Below are 19,712 nucleotides of genomic sequence, written 5' to 3'. Positions count from 1 at the left end.
CGTTCAATTCAATGTCTTTGCCCTCCAAACAATTGAAGAGTTTAATCGTTGCGAGACAAATACTTTTCATTTCGAATTCGTTTGCATTGCCACTATATTCATCTCTAATCAATTCGGCTAATCCAGTCACCAAACGCTGTCGGCTTTTCATTTTTAAATAAACCAAACGAGAATTTTCAACAAATATTGAATAAAGATTTTGATTTGTTTTCAAATAGGTTTCCAATTGCTGAAATTTATATACCATTAATAACACTGCGAATGAAATTGTGAGGTTATAATCTTACTTCAGTTGTAATAGTTTTATTGCGTTCGTCGGTGATCACAATTTCAAGGAAAAAGCATGCGCAGGAAGAATATTGTTTGATAAATAGGTAATAAAGGAAGTAATTGTCAAAAAATTCGGTTTTCGTACTCATCTTCAAATTGCATATTATGTGCAGCTACAGCTAAAATAAATTTGATTTGCAATGACAAAAATGAAACAATGGAATAAACAAATTTCCTGAGACTTACTTTTAAGTAAAAATTTATACAAATTTAAATATAAAAACACGAATATATACGTCATACACAAGTTGTGTCTTAGTAAGAACTCAAAACCTTCGAGAGTTGGAAAAAATATTGTAAATTGTCGATTTGGCATGCTGGTAAGTTAATTGAAAAAATATTAGTTCGAAAGGTATTTATATGAAGGCTAAACCAATTCCACGCACTATAAGTCAAGATTGAAAGACATACAAATGAGTGGAGACACTAAGAAGCCAGTCAGTGTAACACAACGCAACATCGTCGCTCTGTTCCATCACACGCTGGAGTTTACGCAAGCAACAAAGCGTCAGCGCTGTGTGACCGCATGCAGATTTTTTATGCAAAGCATATATCTAGGCAGTGATGAATGAAGTAACATAAAGGTTAAAGTTATAGGAATTACAAATGAAAACTGAAGTAAAAACTTCTCTAAAGATACCAAAATTGGTCATTTCATTCAAAGTAGAAGTGCGGGCACGAAAGAGTCCTACAACAGCTCTTCATATTTTCTTTCATCAAATGATGAATGAATTTTTAACGAAAAACCAATTTGATTCTTATATATAAATATGTTCGACTTGAACAAAAGTAAACACAAGTAAAAGTATTCGTTTGTCGTGGCATGAGTCTGGTGTACAAGTAATGCCCCATCAATTATTAGTTATAATCAACATTAGGGAAGTGCTTAACCGTTTTTACGTTATAAATTCAGGTATGATTGAATTATTGTTTGCTTTTCATGTGATTGAATTGTTGAGTGAATCAAAATCATGATAGGAACATACAAAAACATACGAAAAAAAGAGAAAATTATTAATTTTATTGACATCGGCTTGGTTTTGTTATTTATTTATTTATTCACCGTCTGATCACAGACTGAATTTATCACAAAATTTATCGTTCACCATTAAAACACCACCCGATCGTATACCCAGCTACCAGCCTTTTCGACTTCGGAGCAGCAGATATCAATTGTGTTCATTGTTTTAATTTCTATATACATGTAATACATAAAAGTTAAATTTTCCAATTTGACAATATTGTTTCTAAAAATGTTGTTTTGATTCACAACATTAACTTTTTCATTCTGCGCTGGAATCTATTCATTTTCTAATTATTATCGTCTCCGGTTTGATTTGACTTGAATAAAATGGTATTTCTAATGTATATCATAACTTCTGATGCTATTTTTAAAGTGTGCTCATCAAAAAATGTTTATCGTATTTTTTTTTTATTTTTTTCGGAGCAGCCACTATTTTTAACATATCAATTAGCACAGTCTGTACTTAGCTCTATCGATATTTTTTCTATCATCGGTCCATAAACCTGCAGATCGTATAAATAAACGGATTAGAGTTAAAGAGCATTGAATTGGTTTACAAATTCTCTAAGCCGCTTTAAATCACAATATTTAGAATACATAGTTGCGTAGTTGCCACGTGACGAATGAAGTTGAATTGAGTTTTTTTACTCACCGAAATTATCTTAATATTATCAATAAAATGATGCCAACGCATATGGAATGAATCGATGCGATGTTCAATTTAAAACAAGCCATGATTTGGATTTCCATACCAGCGTTTGATTGCCGAAAATGTTCACTGGTTTTGCTACGGATAGATTTTATGTCGTATGTTATAAAATCATACATTTAAATCATAATCCTTTTTCGGTATGGTAAAGTTAGTTTTGCCTTTGATATTCAAATAATATAAACCTTACAGAATGAATATTTGTTTTTTGCATATGTTTGAATTTCGGATTTATTAGTTTTTATGACATACATACAGAAGTGATAAATATGGTGGCTCGTGTTTATACACTAGTTTTCAACAGAATTCAAGAGTTGAAAAGTTAGTCAAGTTCCCTCGTGATTCACGATTTATGATAACTCTTCATCATACATTAAAGATAGATAGATATTTAATTACATCATTCATGGGTGCGATATTTTTTCCAGCATACATAGCGCCCGAGTGCAGGAATGTGTTAAAAAGTCGCTATTTTCTTATCCTGCAGATATCTATCTGTCTCTAATGTATGCTCTTCATTGTGATTTTTTTTAACTTCACTTTTGGCTTGCAAAATTCCTCACAACCATAGTTCGATATTCTAGTACCTAACATGTTAAATATACAACTTATTATATCATATTGGTTTAATGCTTCAATGCATATGTTATAGTATTATGGAATACCTGACATCTCGAAAATTCTACTAATATGTACTGCGGTTGATCACAAAATATTTTCATTTCAACTAGGAAAGTACAATGACAGTGCATGCCATACACCATGTACTTTATGTTCACCACTGAACTGCATGAAACCCACACTAAAATAAGTCAATTTCCGTCGAAGTCAAAATCAACTCAACTGTTTTTCACATCACCAAGCAAATTAAAACAAACAAAGAAGCGAAAAAAATCTTCTCATTAAAAATCATTTGGTTTTTGGCAATCGATCGAATGAACAACGGTGTGTGTCTTGTCGTAAGTTGGCAGGAAATGGTGCATATCTGCTACCGCGGATATATTTATATTATTCATGTTCGTCCATACCTCCAGATGGATGGATACATTCGAGTGTCATCCCAATGAACCAATCGTTAAAATTATGGCAGTAATCGAAAATGCCCGAAATTAATTTATTAATACGATTGCATTTCTTATTTACATCCTCAATAACTCTACCTAAACTAATTTACCTTTAAGCATATATGAACTTTACACATGTACATGTACAATAATGAAAAGGTTTTTATTAGTTTTTGGTCATACGGATCAGCAGCGCAAAGTAATTTAAGTGTTATTGGGGAAACGGTTCCGTAATAAAATAATAACCAACGCATGTTAAACGTATTATTCACATAGTGAATTTTTTTTAAAATTAAATCCATGAAGTGGGTGAATAAGGTTTTGAATAGTAAAATTATAAAGTAAACAGCGCGATAAATTAAAATTACGTGATATCAAACTGCTTGAGTTTTATTTGGTGCTGAATGGTATTACAGAAATGTTATAATTTGATTGTGTATTATAAAAAGTGTCAAAAATGGCAATAAACATAAAAAGAGCTTTTATTGCGAATAATTTGTTTTTATTACGCCAGCTTGAACTCACAGACACATGTGAACAGCGGCGCATGAAAATTATGTATGAATTTATGGTATGGTTTAGTTTTAGTTAATCCCTCTAGAGAATTGAGGCGGCGTTTAATTCAAATTATTTGAATTAGACTTTGGTGTGTACTTACCTTAATTTTCTTTTGCTTTGCACAATAAAATCACATATAAACGTCTAATTTTGTGTTCAAATTTGATAAATTGTATTTTGTATTATATCTTCTCTTTTTTTTTGTTGTTTTCATTTTAATATAATATGATAACTTTACAGCGTAAAAAGTACTTTTGTTGTTGTAATTTCAATTAAAAAGATGACCGTGCACATATACCTTGACAAATACATATCCATAATAGTAGTAATTATTCTGTGTGTTTTGTTTTAAAGTTTTATTGTTTATTATTATAATTATTAATAAATGTATCCCCATAAATAGTGTTGTACAGCTCTTTGAGTCTTGTCTCTAAATTATTCCTTGTGTGCATCTGCACACGGGAATAATTTCTCTTTTTGTTCGGGGCTAATTTCGACTGTGTATTTTATTCGTTCATATCTTATGTTTTCATTATTTTTGTTTGTATTCGATTGTACCATTCTTCCCCTCGTTAAGTGAGGCGATGACGACAGATAGAAGAAGAGAGAGAGTGAGATAGAGTGAAAAAGAGGAAATTCTTCGGTGATTTTGTGAGGAGGCATGCATTTCCATTTGATCATATCATCCTCAAACGTCGTGGCATTCAATAAAGTTGTTACTTTTTCTTTTATCTCAATTTTACGTTTTTTTTTTAAATGGGAAATATGTGTAGATTTATAGATTTGTTTTTTCTTTGTAATCTAGAATAAATTTGTTAAATACTGAGAGTGATAACAGCAAATTGCTTTGTTTTTCTTTATTGTTTTAAAATAATCGAAAAAGAAAATACCGTACTTTGCTTGTTTGTGTATGTTTTGTATTTTCATTTTCTTTGTTCTCATTAAATTACTAATGTTGGTTTTGTTTAACTTTTCTCTTTTCAAACTCATTTGAGTTTCGAACGAAAAAAAAAAAACAAAATGAAACAAAACTATGGCATTTGTTTTTGCTAGAATCATGCAGTAAATCGCGCAAGAATGACCTACGCATTTCTGGTAATAAAGTATGCGAAGTTTTTTTCTTTCTTTCAGTGTCAATATTATTCCACTATATTCACCAATATATATTTTGGTTTGTTGTATGTAACATACATTTGCAACCCAAAATGAGAAATGTGCGAAAACCATATCTTTTGTTCCTTCCTCATTTTTTTTTTCTCTGTTTCTCTCATAGTTCAAGAGTCGCGTTCATATATAGGTTCCAGTGTGTTTATTTCAAGCGCACATTCGAAACGAAAATATCGGTATGGCAAAATTTAATAGTACACATTTTAAAGATGTGTGAGAACACATGAGTGAGAAATGATGATGATGTTGTTTGCACTAAATGAATATGAATTTAAAATGTGTATGTGGTGGAGTTGGAAAAGAAATACATTTTTCTGAAACCGAGAAATTCACTTAAATTCAATGTTTCTTATGAAAATATCGGGTTTCGTGTACATCTTTGAATTTTTTGAGGGCGACCGACCGAGTTGAGATGTATTTATTCTTCCCTCAATTTAAGTTACCAAAATGCAACATTTATTTAGCTTTTAAGCCAAACATACGAAATGAGAGATTTTACACACTCCAGCTTTCCAACTTATGCGAAATGTATGTTTTTTTATAGAAATCAAATATAGGCGAAAATAGTTAAGATGTGTGTTTTTTGTTTGCATTTGAGAAGATTTAAGATATGCAATCAGAGATTACAAGTTTGGTGAATGTAGTGTTTTTTTATAAAAAAGTATACGAATATACGATGTCCTCGGCATATTTATTTGGCCATATCATCATGAAATATTTAGTATTATAATACAAGCGTGTGGATTTAGGTAAAGGAAAAAATATAAAGAAATGACAAATTCGATAGATTTTTATTAAATGATGCCAAACTTATTGTTTGTGATATGAAAATGGACACGTACTTATATTTCTTTTTGTATACGAGCTCTAAGCAACAATTTTGGTTTTAATTCGACTTATTAAATTCCATTGAAGTGATTTGAAGAAAAAGGCATTCACTACAAATATCGGACATAGAGGTCTATTCATTTGACGTGATAGAGATAGAGAGAAAATGTTACAGTAGAAGGAAGAAAAATCAAATTTAAAATGAATTAGCTTTGTGCGTATTTGAACAAGAAATCATAATGCTAAATGGTGTGGCCTTAACACCAAAAATGTGTATCTAGTTATTTATGATCTTCTCTCATAGTATTCGATTGAACGAGAGCCGCATAACAATTGCCTTTCATTATCATCATTGGAATATGGCAGTGTATGCATGTATTTGTCTATGTTCATTCTAAACAGTACAAAATGTAACATTTATAATCATTTCCTTAAACATTTTTGTGTGTGTTAATGTTTTTTTGTTTTTACTTTCTGTTAAAACAGTGAAACCGGAAGTCATTTATTTGTCCATTTCATGGTAGTTTGTAGATGTATACAAATTGATTTCAATTGTAGTTGATTGTAGATGTATGAGTTTTCTATAATTCATTTGAATATTTCTAAGCTTAGCATCGATTCGTCTATTTTGGTTTCTTCATCGTTTGTATGCCATCTTCTTTGTAAATAATGTGAATTCAAAGAGATTCAATGTACATTGGTGCCATACCAATTCGGAATTAAAATATGTATTGAAACATATGTTAGCATATGATGATAAAATGGTTAATTTTATAAAATCAGCTCCTTTCTTAATACAAAGTGCACTCAATTCACCATTTTAGACATTTTTTCATTTAGATTTTTATAAAATTCAATCATGTATGGGCGTTCAATGATGTAATTGGACCTTCACTTGCTTTGGAAATAACACAAAAAAGCAAACAATTTTTTTCTTCCTGTTGAAAACACATGATTTATAAAAAAGACTTATTAAAAAGCTGGACAAAGGATTCTCGTTGAACAAAATACAAAAATATGGTTCAAATTAAATCCATTATGTACAGTACAGTGTATTTACACCGATTGGTGCTTCATGTTTAGTCCTAATGATTAGTGAGACAGACAAACAATAAAAGCTCCAGTAAAAATGATAATAATGAAAATGTTTCGGTTGGATGAATTCAATTCGAACAGAAAAATGCACAAATGGAAAATAAAAGATGAAATTTATTTACTTACAACCTGCCATTCAAATATTTCGATTATAATCGATTTTGTATGTTCCTGATGATGAGCCGGCAAATAAAAATAAAATTACCAACAAAATCTGCGCTGTTTTGTTTTTCTCTGTTTCGAAATTTTGATGGTTGCTTTCAATTTCCAAAAGGACAACATTCCATCCATGTAAGCGGCACATCAGTAAAGATTTTAATTTCTGCAGTGGTTTTTTTTTCCTTCATTTTATTGGTATTTCATTTTTAAATAATTATTTTATCTATAAGACTGAAAATTTTTATCTCTATTTTAAATAGCTGGTTTTTTGTTGTTGTAGTTTTTGTTTTTATTTTATCAGCTCAAATGATCGAATTGTTCATCGTGCTGTAAATAAAATCTTACATTTTAAATTCTTATTTAATTCATCTCCATGCTTATGCTTGGTTATCGTTTTAGTTTAAATTTTAAAATTAATCTTTTCCGTTTGTCCATTTTGATAGTATTCATTTATTAAGAAGTGATAAAATTGATGAGTTTGTGAAATAGAAATAAATTTTTTGCCCCTTATTTTGTGTTATCCATCTTTTTATAGTTCATTATCGATTTTTGTTTAATAATTAAAATAATAGTAATCCATTTCATTATTGAATATGATTGTTTTCTCATTTTTCTTCTTGTTCACGCTATTTATTTTGATAAAAAAGAATTGTTCATTCGTGGAAATTTGAAAAAAAAAAATCAACAGAAACTATATGCATCGCAGTATGCTTTTCCTCTAGTGCATTATGTTCTTGTTTATCTAATTAGTAATTTAGAATGGACAGAAAGAGATAGATAGAGCGAGAGAGAGAGAGAGAGAGAGAGCAGTATTTAAAAAAAAATCAAAATAATGTCTTGAATATGAATAAATGACATAAACCGTTTTCAAATGAGCCTCACACAAACCAATCGTCAATGATTTCTTCCCAAATTGATTTATAGCAAATTAATTTTCGCATCGAACAGTGGCTAATCGAATGGATAATGTAAAACCTAATGAAAAACGATTTCACATTTGGAACATTGGTACGGAAAAGGTTTATCTAATGGAATTGTTCCGTAACTTTTATATATCCCAGTACTTTTCACTTGTACATACAACATTTTTCTAATATCCGTTCTAAATCCATTTATTATGATTTTGATTTGATTAAATTGAAGAAGAAAAATGTAGCACTTACAAGAAAAGTGCTCACACCTCCGCGATGCCTATAATCTTATCTGATTTTTGCGATCATCTTAATTCAAGTAATATACTTGCACGCGCGTGGATTTCACATTTGCTAGAAAAATAATCGTTTAAGACTATAAAAATTAAATACATTCTTCTTTTTTTCAATTTTTGGAAATTATCGAAATAAGTATGTCGTTAGGTTGTATATTATATTGTGATGCGAATTTGATGATGAAATAGACCTTTTACTGGTCGAGATAGAAAGCAAAAGAGAGAGAAAGATATGAAGACTGATTTCGTGAATTAAATTGTAGACTCTAGAGGTAACTGGCACGCTGATGGAGTTAAACATTGCCATCAATCCGAGACAGAAAGCTTTTGAAAGAATTTCAAGAAGGAAATAAAATTTAAGACTTAGGTCAAGTCGTCGAGAGAGAGAAATAGATAAAAATACGCGTGATCGTTAATTTATACTGTTTAATATGCGAAATGGATTTATTTTATACGACAGATTACACTTAATATAAAGAGAAAAATAGAGAAGAAGTGATAGAGAGAGAGAGTGAAGAGAATAAACAGATAAGGCTAAGATTAACACCCCCAAGACTATGGTATAATAATTACAAATTGATGCAGTCTTGGTCAACTTCAGCTTCACATGAAATGACTCGTCATTTATTTGCAGTGTGCACGCCTCGTTCGTACCGCATACATTTTGGCTGAGAATAAAAATGACTTAAGATATCTCACCTCTTCACGTCAATGTCCATTAATCAAATGCAGAAGATAGGATTCCTCAAGAAGTCATTTTCATTCTCGGCTGCACATCTATACCGTGTCAGTTCGAAACTCGCTGAAGAGGTGTTCATCACATTAGATTTCATTTTTTGTTATGTTTACTTTTTTGTTTACATTGTTTCAAATTTAGATTACACAATGTTTCAGTCATTAAAGTTGTAAGTAGTGTGCGGTTATTGCTCGTAGTTTAGGTATAAATTTACAAAAAGATTCATAGACAATATGCGCTCTTAAAAATGATTTTGTATGCATGTGAATGTGTGTTCTATGCTCTTTTTTTTAAATTAATTTCAAACGGGTTGGTTTTTTTTAAATGTTCCGAAATAGCTATTGGAGAGATTTTAACAGGTCAATTTTTTGATTGATATTTTCGAGATGCATGAAAACCAAATGAAGATTTCAAAATCAAATGTTTAGTATCTCGCTCAAAAATGTCAACGTATTTCCTAATTATGATTTTTTTTTTTGTTTCGGCAAATAGTTTGATAATAAATATTTAATTCGAAGAGAATACACACCATTTTGTGTTAAAATCCTTTGTCGAAACAGATGTGACAGCGATAGAATTGATATATAGCAGCGTGAGCCTTGATGTGTCGGAGGGGACACAGATTTTGTTCGGATTATGTGTGGACAGTCACATGTATCAATGAACTTACAAATGTGTAAACCAGAGAGGCATAAAAAGAGACAGACATATGAATCGTTGCGGCGAAACAGTAGCTCTTATTTTTCTCCAAATAATACTGCAACATGAAGTTTTTTTCACACGGTTTATTTGTTGTAATACAACAAATAAACTATTTATAAAAAACTTTATGTTGCAGTATTATTTGGAGAAAAATAAGAGCTACTCTTTCGCCGCAACGATTCATATGTGTGTTTGTGTATGTGCGAAAAAAATGGAAGATTGAGTTGAGAGGAATTCATTGTTTTTTTTTTTTTGTTTTTTCAATACTTGAATTGACAATGAGAAAGGAAATTCGGAAACGGAGACGTATCATTAAATCTATATCAAATACCAAAGCTTTCATTATGTTTACAAACACGCGTGACTCATTATGAAATGTACTTTGTTTTTGTGTTTTTCTTGAAATCAATGGTGTACATTCATCTATTTTAAATATATTTTGTAAGTTTTCATCAAATAAGAATCTCTTTAATATTTATATTTATAATTTTTTTAAGGTTAAAATTACATGGACACATATTTGGATTCTCAATATTTGTGTTTGTGTTTGTATCTTGTTTCTTGTTTAATTTAATGAGTGGGAAATTTGTCGAGTGATTTCATATGGTTGCAACGTTAAGAACATTTTAATATTCATTGAGGATACTGCAATTGGTAACATATTCGTGATAATATAATAATGATGATGAAAATGGCTTCATAGAGTCCTTGGGAACTTATGGTGTATGTGTGAATAGGAGCTTACAATTTGAAGCCATTTATATTCAGCCAGTTCGACGTTTTGCCTCATGTATTACACTGATATATCTTATATTCTTTGTATGTGTGTGTGTGTTGATTTGAAAACAGTTTTTTATTGTTGTTTTTTTTTTTAAATATATCTTAAATATGTGTTCAATCCAACAAATATCTTCTTGTTTAGAAAAAATCTATATCATTTACAAAAAACACTCAATGGAAAGAAAATTAAAGAGCATTGTTTTTTTTCTGATTTTGTTGCTGTTTGTTGCTATTTTTATACAGTAAATTTGTGTTTAACTTCGTTTCTCTGGTAAATGTTCATTTGCAATCTGCATCAAAATATTTGTTTCTCTAAATTTTAATCGCGCTTGCCATTTCTGTTTATAAATTTGTTCATCTTACGCATTAACCACACAATATATTTTTATTAATATAATTTTAATAATATATGTTCCTTTGCAAATTATTGATATTTAGCTATTTTGTTGAACTGTTGTTGTTGTTGTTTTTGTCTGATTTTCATTTCATTTGCATTAATGAAATTTATCTTATTTACTCTCTATTTATTTCTTGTTTTTTTTTGTTGCTTCGTAAGCATATACCATATTCTTTTATTTGTTAAATATATTCATTGCATCACTTTTGTTAGATAAATTGTTGTGTGATTTTTTTTTTTAAATTTATTTTACGTGCGAATGCATTATTTTATTTACCTCAATGTAACTCTTCAATATAATATTTATTCATGATAAAGATGTTGATTCTTTTCAATTTAAATCGTAAGTTTAATAAATTCTCTCTTTACAATAATTTTTTTATTTAAATAATAGATTTTGTTTTTGTATTTCTTTTTTTTTTTAATTAATTTGTTGTTTCTCATGAATGCTTTTTTATTTGTTTGCATTTCATTTTTCTCAAGCATTCGGAATGGCATACATTTATGCGATGGATTGAATGATCTATGCATCGCATAAATGTATGCCATTCCGAATGCTTGCAGAGTTTTTGTCGATGAGATGAAATTGTGATAAAATGAAATTACGTTACGAATATTGTGAATGAAATAGATTTAGATAGAAAATTAGATTCGACGTTCGGCGTTTATTGATGTGTGATGATTTTTTTAAACTCTTCTCTCTCTTTTTTGCATCATTTCATCTCAAACTATACCTTTATACATAGATATAAAATCAACTGATGTGAGTGTCGTGCGGTTTGGTTTGTATTAGTTTTTGACAAAAAAACATTATCATTTTTCTTTTCTATTCTCTCAACTGCTTAAATTGTGTCATCTCAATTCTGCTGTGATGGAAAAAACACACAATCCAATTAATTTTTTTATTTTTGTTTCAATTAAAGAGATTTCACATAAATTTCGATTAAAAACACTCATCATTATTGGAATAAATTACAAATATTTTGTTTTTGAAAAGTTTAATACTTTTTGATTTCGCTTATTTTTTTTCTTCAATAATTTAGTTTTTACATACGTTTCTCAAGGAGAGCGTTGAATGCTCGAATGCGCACAGTGGAAAAAAGCTGTCTTTGTTTTAACATACGACAAGTGTTCAGGATACAATACCACTGCGATCGGTGGCAGAAACACTCATAACCGATCCGATTGAAATGAGGTCAATGCCAGAGTCACATTGTTACACATACTGCGATGATAAATTTGATTAGTTTTGATACTTAAAACATACGAAATGAAGTGTGTATGTTAAAGACGGTGTGAGCATTTCTGGCCCTGAGTAAAAGGAAAGAGCATTTTGGAAGAAAACGAAAGAAAAAAAACGAATTCAAACGGATCGCGCAGATTGTGAATGTTCTCTAAAAACACTAAAAGGCGTATGTGCACAGAGAATGTGTGACTTAAACACGATTATGAACATATAAGAGTTTTGTCTGCGAAAAAAAACGTTTTTGTTTTTGTGTGTGTACGATGATGGCACGGTGCATTTACTCAATTTTACGTTTCATATGTGTGTATGTGTTTTTAAAGATATTTTTAAATGTTTTTTTTTGAGAATTTTTTCTTCTTGTTTTGATTTTGTTTAAATTTAGAATACTTTTCATTCAATAAATCATTAAGAAATGATAAGTCGTAATTTCTTTTTTTTTGGTTAAAATTGTTGTTGCTGTTGCCCATGTCAAATAAAATTTGCATCAATTCGGATTTTAAAGAGACATTTATATTATTCATTTTTTTTTGCCTTTTACATTCGAGTGTCTAACTTCATAATTATATGATAAAATTACGCAAAAAGAAAAAAAAATATATGTGTATATTTATAAACGTTTCTCGACATTTATATGTTCTTTTTCATCCAGTTTTCTTTTTGTTTTCAATCAATGACACCACCGACTATCGTCGACAATCGTTTATCAACTGGATTCTCTCAAAATCATGTACAATTTTCATTGACTTTTGTTTATATTTTAAATCCATAAACTATTATTTTCTCTTTTATTTCATTCTTCTCCTTTTTTCGATTTCTAACAGTGTATTTGGATGCGGCTGTTGGATAACAATGAAAGTGGTAAATAAGATTTCACATTGCAATATTTTATTGATGTCATTCTTTTTTGTGGTTTCGTTTTTCTCCCTTTTCCTCTTCTACTTCTCCTTTGAAATGGATGTACCGAAATAAGAACAGAAAAATCGTGTGTATGTGTATGTGAGTGTGATGATCTCATAAATTTTGAGGTCGCTTCATACTTTGATTATAATTATTTTTTGTTGTTTTTTTTTTATTTTGTTTTTTCAATGATTTAAAAAAAAAATGTTTTTTTTTCTGAATTTCATTAAATATGCTTATAGAAGTTTTTTTCTCAAAAAATTTTTTTTGTTTGTTTCTCATTTCAATTTAATTAAGTGCGTATTTTTTTCATCAATTGGATTATTACTTTTCATTTTTTATTAGATATAATATGTATCGAAAGTTGTATACACATTTTTTAGATTATTTACTTAATCAATTTATGTTTTTTGTGTGTTTTTTTTATTTGCTTTTGTATTTTGTTTTAATGAATTAAAGAGAGAAAAAAATTGTTGAAAGTGCTACTTATTCAATACATGTATATATAGAAATAATTTTAGTCATTAATACATTATTTCATTTTTTACTTCTCATTTTATAGAAATTTCTTCTTTTAATTTTTTTTATGCTGTTACCGCTGTAAATATTTTTTTGTTGTTTATTTGCCCTTTTTTCTTAAATTTTTTAACTGTTTCAAAAAAAAAAAAAAAAAACATTTCTCACTAAATTTGTTGTTGTTTGTCTTATATCTCAATATTCTGATGTTGAAGTGGTTTTTCATTTCGAGTGTTTTTAAATATATTTGCTATTTAAAGATTCTTTTTAAAGTGTTTTTTTTTGTTTAAAATATTGTTAATGTTGCGACGATGAAAACGTTTTTTTTCTCTAAATTTCCTTTTTCGTCGAAGCGATCTGAATGGTTGCTGTTCGCCACAATACATGACTAAATTTGCTGTTCTTGTGATTTTTTAGCCCATATAAAATGATGGCAGATTCGGTTACGAGCATACACCGAGAGATCCAAGAAGTGGCAATAAAACTACTTGACAAAATTATTTGGCAACGATAACGAACTCTTTCACATTTTCTTGTTAAAAAAAAAACATTTGGATGTGTGTTTTTATGTGTATTGATTAATTTGATTTTTTTTAAATGGCAATTTTTCGAAATAAATTTTTTATCTACACATTTATTGTAGATTTTATATGACTGATTTTTTTTGTGTATTAGTTAGTTTGTTTGTATTCCTCATATGATTTCCAACCAGGGTTTTCATAAATCGGGGGATGTTCGCAAACGAGGCGAAATACTTTCATCAAGCAAACTTATTACGACTATCGTGGAACATTAATCGTGGGCTGATCGTTTCACGATGATTCCGTTTTTACACTGATGCCAATTTTATCGCTATCTTCACCTTGACTGGTTGCACCGCCGCCGATTGGACCGCCGCCACCGCCACCTCCACCAGTTGGACCACCAATTGGTGACGCACAATGCATAAACGCATCTTTTCGTGGTGGCATTCGTTCATTGATCGCATCCAAGCCCTTTGCTTCAGCAAATGAGGTTATTTTATGATTCGGCGAGAATCCTTGCAGTGCTACATGTTTTTTTTTTTTTTAGAATTGAAGAGAATTTTTGTATTAGCAATTAATTTGGTGCAATACGATACGAACTTACCATTTTTGAGTGAAGTTTTTCCGCCGGATAAAGCACCCAATGGTAATGCACCTGTTGGTGTGAGACCTTTCAATTGTAAAACCGATTCGGATTCCTCTCTGTAATGTTAAAGTAATTGCGATATATGTGAAATCAATAAAAACCATCTGTAATAAGCATCGGAAATGGAATGTTTAATGTGACTTCCATCGTGCATAAAACTGACCTGAGTACCGAGAATACGCGTGCCATTTTACCGATAGCACGAATTTTGTTTCGAATAACTTCCTTGCGCAAATTGGCTGCATTGCCTGTCATCCGGTTCGATACGATAAATATCAGAAAAAAATCAATCCCAATTAGTCCGACACAATGTGGCACAGCGTTAGATAGCACAGAGTACACGTAATTGACCATAGTGTGTGGATAGTGTATTTAGGGCATGTCACAATATGCACCACACAGAGAAATAGACAGCCAAAGATGAAAATATAACACAAAATGAGAGAGACAGAGAAAAAAATCATATAATTAGCAATTTGTTTTTATCTAAATACAAGAATTGTTGTTCATTTTCTTTAATTTTATTATTGATTTTATATTTTCCTCCAAGAAAAAAATATAAATGAATGAAAAAAATGTCTTGAAAACAGTTTTCATTCTATCCCAATAAAAAGATAGAATAACGAAAAAAGTAATTAAATTGAAACAATCAACGAGAACCAGAACAACAACATTAATAAAAAAAGAAATTGATTTATAAGTAACAAAGTAATAATAAGCGAGAAAAAAATTTGAGATTTTTTATAGCTAAATAATTTGCATTTGAATACTTACCGGCAATCGAAGAAGAAAAACAAAATTTTTTGGAATTTTATTTTATTTTTGTTTGTCATTCATTGACAGAGTTATTTGGTATTTTGGTTTTGATTTTTTTTTTGTTTTGATTGAATCGAATTTGTTTTGAGCGTGTCGTCATTGCGATCGGATCGACCGATTGTTTGATCAAAACGAATCATGTTTTATTTTATTGATATTTTCAGTGTTGGTGAATTGGTTGAGTGCGTTTTTTGTTTTGATATAGGTAAATTAAAGTTGCAGGCAGCAGAAGAACAATGGACACACGCATCAAAAATTCACGTCGGTCATTGATTTATAGTTGATTTTTTTTTATATATTTATTTTTGTTTCGTTCAATTTATTGTAGTATTGCGTGTATTTGATTTGGTGTTGTGGTTTGGCCGTGTCGAAAAACCATCATATTTAATAGTTTTTTTATTGATTTGCATTTTTGGTTTTCGTGTATTTGTGGAATGTGATTTAAAAGAAGAAGAAAAAAGAAAACAAAACCGAAATTAGAACATATTTTTTTTGTTTCAAAAATAATTTCATGAACGCAAATTAGAAAAAAAAAAATTAAACAAACGACAAGAATAAAAAATATTAAAAAAGAAACACAATATTACGATTAGTAAAATAAAAAGTAAAAATATTTGATTAAATTTGTTTTTATAATAAATATAATGAAAAGAAAATGCATAAGGCAAATATAAAAATAAATGTGATAGATCAGGTTTGAGGTTTTTATATTTTTGGGGATAAGATTGTGATGGTGTTAGTTTTAGTGGCAGTGGTGATTTTTGAGAATTAGTTTTGGGATAGTAGGATTTTGGTGCACAAATTGAAGAAATTGATTTGTAATTATGTTTTCGTTTATATAATTAAATTAAATTGTGATGTCGAATTTGTTACGTGTTGTGGTGATAAGCGTCGCATGAGAACATTGTTCAATGGTTTTATTATTAGAATTTTTTTTTTTTTTGTTATTTATTTTGGTTTTTGAAAGTTGAAAATAAGAAAGGAAAAAAGAAAAATATTGTAAGTATTTCAAAATTGAAAATATGAAATATATTGATTTGTTCTATTCAAAGTTTTAGTTCGAAATATAATGGAAAAATATTTTTTAAAACAAAGAACTTGGAGTTTTTAACGAAATATTGAAACAAAGAAAATTAAAAATTAGAAATATGGAGCGTTTAGCTATATCAGTCGAGCGAAGTGAGAGATATTTTTTTTTTTTCATAATAAAATCATTTTTTGCAATGTCAATTTCCGATTCATCTAAAATGCTTTTATTTTTCTAATTTTGTAACAATACGGTGCAAATTTCATGTCACTCGTCTGAATAATTAAGCGTATTGGGAAGAAAAATTATTTCTACGGTTTTTCTTTCTCTAAAAAAGCTTCATTACTATGGAATAAAATTGGTTTAATAAAAGATAGATATAAATAAAGGGGCACGCGATAGAGCAAAAACTGAATAAAAATGCAATGCATGTCAGCGTATTTCACATACATTTTTTTTTATTATCTAAATCTTAAATGAATTTCACATTAAAACTAACGAGATGGGGCTTAAAAAACACACACAAATGAATGAAAGCAATGAAAAATGCATTAGAAAATCGTTTAGTTGATTAACGGCTTGAAAATCAACAATACATGTGATTTTAACACACGAGAAAATAAACATTTGCTGTCGTTTGCTTTTAGAAAAACAAAATGTCAACTTATGTTTTTATTAAATGAAAATCACACATTGTTTGGGATTTAAAACTGAAATTTTTAACGAAAAAACGAAATCAGTAAAGATATGTTATCGTTTGGCACACGCACACATACACACGCAACGCATCAATCGCCTTTTAACTTACACATCTTCTTAACCGGCGGTCTGACAACGAGCTTTTGTCGGATTACTTTTGGTTTGATTTGATTTTTTTTTATATCATTTGTTATTGCGGTATATTTTTTGTTTTGGGATATAGAAAGTGGTTTTGTGATGACGAATTTGCGTGCAATGAGTTTTCGTTTCATTATAATTCATATTTCAAGTTGTTCGCATCGCACAATACACAATACCGTTTTCGTGTTTGTTTTGTTTTGGTGTCGGGATGAGAGACATGGTTTGATTACCAAATTTTATCGTGGTTTTTATATATATAGATGTGTTTTTTTAAACAGGCATTGTCATGTGTGTTTTACACACCCGGGGATGTTAATTGTTTATAGATTGGTTTCGTTTCGAATAGTAATAAAGAGAACAATAAACGAGTAAAAAAAAGATAAATAAATTACATTAAAAACGAATAAATTCATAAAACAAAAATCATTCGGATAGAAATAATATGACCATTTCAATCAAAATGTTAGGCGAAAAACTTGTTACAATGTCATTTTCGACAATTTCAAAGAAAAAAAAAACACTGGAAAAAAGCGCCATTGATCAGTAAGTATGCAGAAGAAGAATTTATTTTCTGACGAAAAAGCGTGTATATTATTTGTTCGATCAATCGAACCTAGTCGGATGAAACTGGTTTGGGCTAGTGATTTTTTTGATCTGATAATACTCGTTGAATGTATGTGTTGTGTTTTACCGTGACAAGGAATCATTTATCTACAAATGCCGATTATTTTTAGCCGAACAATTTTTTTAAATAAAATAATAGTTCAACACGTTTCAATCATAAAAACGCTTACACATTTTGAAAATAATTAATTAAAAAAAACGTTCGAATAACATTCAATCGGATGTAGTAAATGAAAAAATGTTTTCATTCAAAATTCAATCGTTTTATATTGCAAAGCGTGTGATATTTAGCTTTTGAAAAATGCCATTGATTATTTTTCAAGTTCACTTTTTAAAACGAGATCCTTGGATATCCGTTTAATTTCCTGATTGTATTTTATTGCATTTCATTTGTTTATTTTTTTTGTTTAGGTGGAAACATTTCATCCAAGAGTAAAACCAAAAATGTTCGATTGAAACGAAATTTGTAAAACAATGGACTGAACCATGTTTAAATTGATTTTATCTGTGTTCAGGGTGTGTGTGTGTGTTTAAGTGCATTTCTGGCATTTTTTGGTTTGTTTTTGCTCAATCAAGGTTTCAAAAAATTTAAAATAAAACGGACCATTCAAAAAATATTTTTAAAAAAATAGAGAGCGAGATATAGATAGAGAAAAAAGAGAAAGATATAGAGATATAGAAGCTTGATAGGGAATAAAAGCTGAGTAGGAAAACAGTTTTGTTGTTTCTTTTGCAATTTGTAGAAATCAAAAAGCAAAAAAAAATAGTTAAAAAATTGTTTGCGAGTGAACTTATTGAAGAAAGCATTTAGAGAAAATGCAGAAATAGAAAAATAGTTCTGGGAATAAACGAAAAGAGACATTACAATAGTATTCCATTGTAAAACGAAATGACAACGGAAAAATGGAATTCTAAACTGTTTTCAACCGTATGAGAAGTAAAAAAAAAACAACAAATCATTAGATCTAACACCTTGAAATAATGTTAGGAGGGAAACAAAATTTGTTCGGGAACTTTTGGGAAACTAACTAAAATTTAAATATAGAAATTAAAACGAATTTGAGGTACAAAAATAAAATGTGATTGGGGAAAATATGTTGTTGAAGAATATCTTACCGTCGGCTGTACTCAGGCAAATAAATATTTGTATGTGTGGCAAATTTTAGTTTACAAAAATAATTGTTTTTTTTTTTGGTTCATTTTTCGATACATCCAATTCCGTTTGAAATTCGGTAGCGTTTTGTTTATGTGGTAGTATGGAGTGGATTTGAATTGTTTCGAATTCCATTTGGTTTACGTGTTTAAAAAAGATATTTTTTTGTTTGTTTGTTATTTGTTGGATCAGTTTGGAATTATGGTGACACATACACGGACACAGACCGATACAGAATACACAAGTATATATAAATACATTGAAGAGAAAAAAAATGGAAGAAAAAAGAGAGAAAAAACAGAGAATTTAATTTTAGTTAAGTCAAAGCAATGAATAGTAGATATTGTAATATTGTTGGTACGAATTTGACGTCGACACTTATACCCTCAAGTTAAAAACCAACAAGACTAAGGAACGTTTACAATGTTTTAACTTATGTTAGTTGAAATTTTTATTTTTCAAGCTTTTGAAACAAAAATAAATAAAACTGAACCGAAAAACTAAGTGAAAAAGGTTTTTTTTTTATAAAGGAAGATATATTCGAAAAGACTCGATGTAAGAATCGACGGAAAAAAATCTTTTACAATTTCAACGCTTGAAATGAAGAAAAAATAAAATCGCGATTTTAATCAAAATTATCATGAAATGCAAATAGCACTGAAAAAAG

The 19,712-nt window shown here is 29.3% G+C and overlaps 1 protein-coding gene across 6 annotated transcripts in view; it reads right to left on the bottom strand.

Annotated features, from left to right (window-relative positions):
• Positions 1–13,546: 13,546 nt before the first annotated feature.
• The window catches only part of LOC116340343 (serine/threonine-protein phosphatase 2B catalytic subunit 2-like), a 37,154-nt gene continuing 30,988 nt past the window's right edge, over positions 13,547–19,712 (bottom strand). For 3 of the 6 annotated variants that reach the window (XM_031766797.1, XM_031766798.1, XM_031766799.1), the window contains exons 12-15: positions 17,237–17,281; positions 14,749–14,824; positions 14,544–14,641; positions 13,547–14,463 (exon numbers count right to left, since the gene is read on the bottom strand). In XM_031766797.1, the coding sequence (XP_031622657.1) occupies positions 14,228–14,463; positions 14,544–14,641; positions 14,749–14,824; positions 17,237–17,281 (455 nt within the window). In that variant the 3' untranslated portion in view covers positions 13,547–14,227. Of the gene's footprint in view, positions 14,464–14,543; positions 14,642–14,748; positions 14,834–17,236; positions 17,282–19,008; positions 19,015–19,712 lie in introns of all 6 variants that reach the window. The other 3 variants (XM_031766800.1, XM_031766801.1, XM_031766802.1) reach the window with 3 other exon arrangements.

Source organism: Contarinia nasturtii, unplaced genomic scaffold, assembly GCF_009176525.2.
Source record: "Contarinia nasturtii isolate CC-2019 unplaced genomic scaffold, AAFC_CNas_1.1 Cnas_scaffold_630, whole genome shotgun sequence".
Taxonomy (NCBI): Eukaryota; Metazoa; Arthropoda; class Insecta; order Diptera; family Cecidomyiidae; genus Contarinia; species Contarinia nasturtii.
Note: the sequence above shows the minus strand (reverse complement) of the source record. Positions and strands in the feature narration are given on the sequence as shown.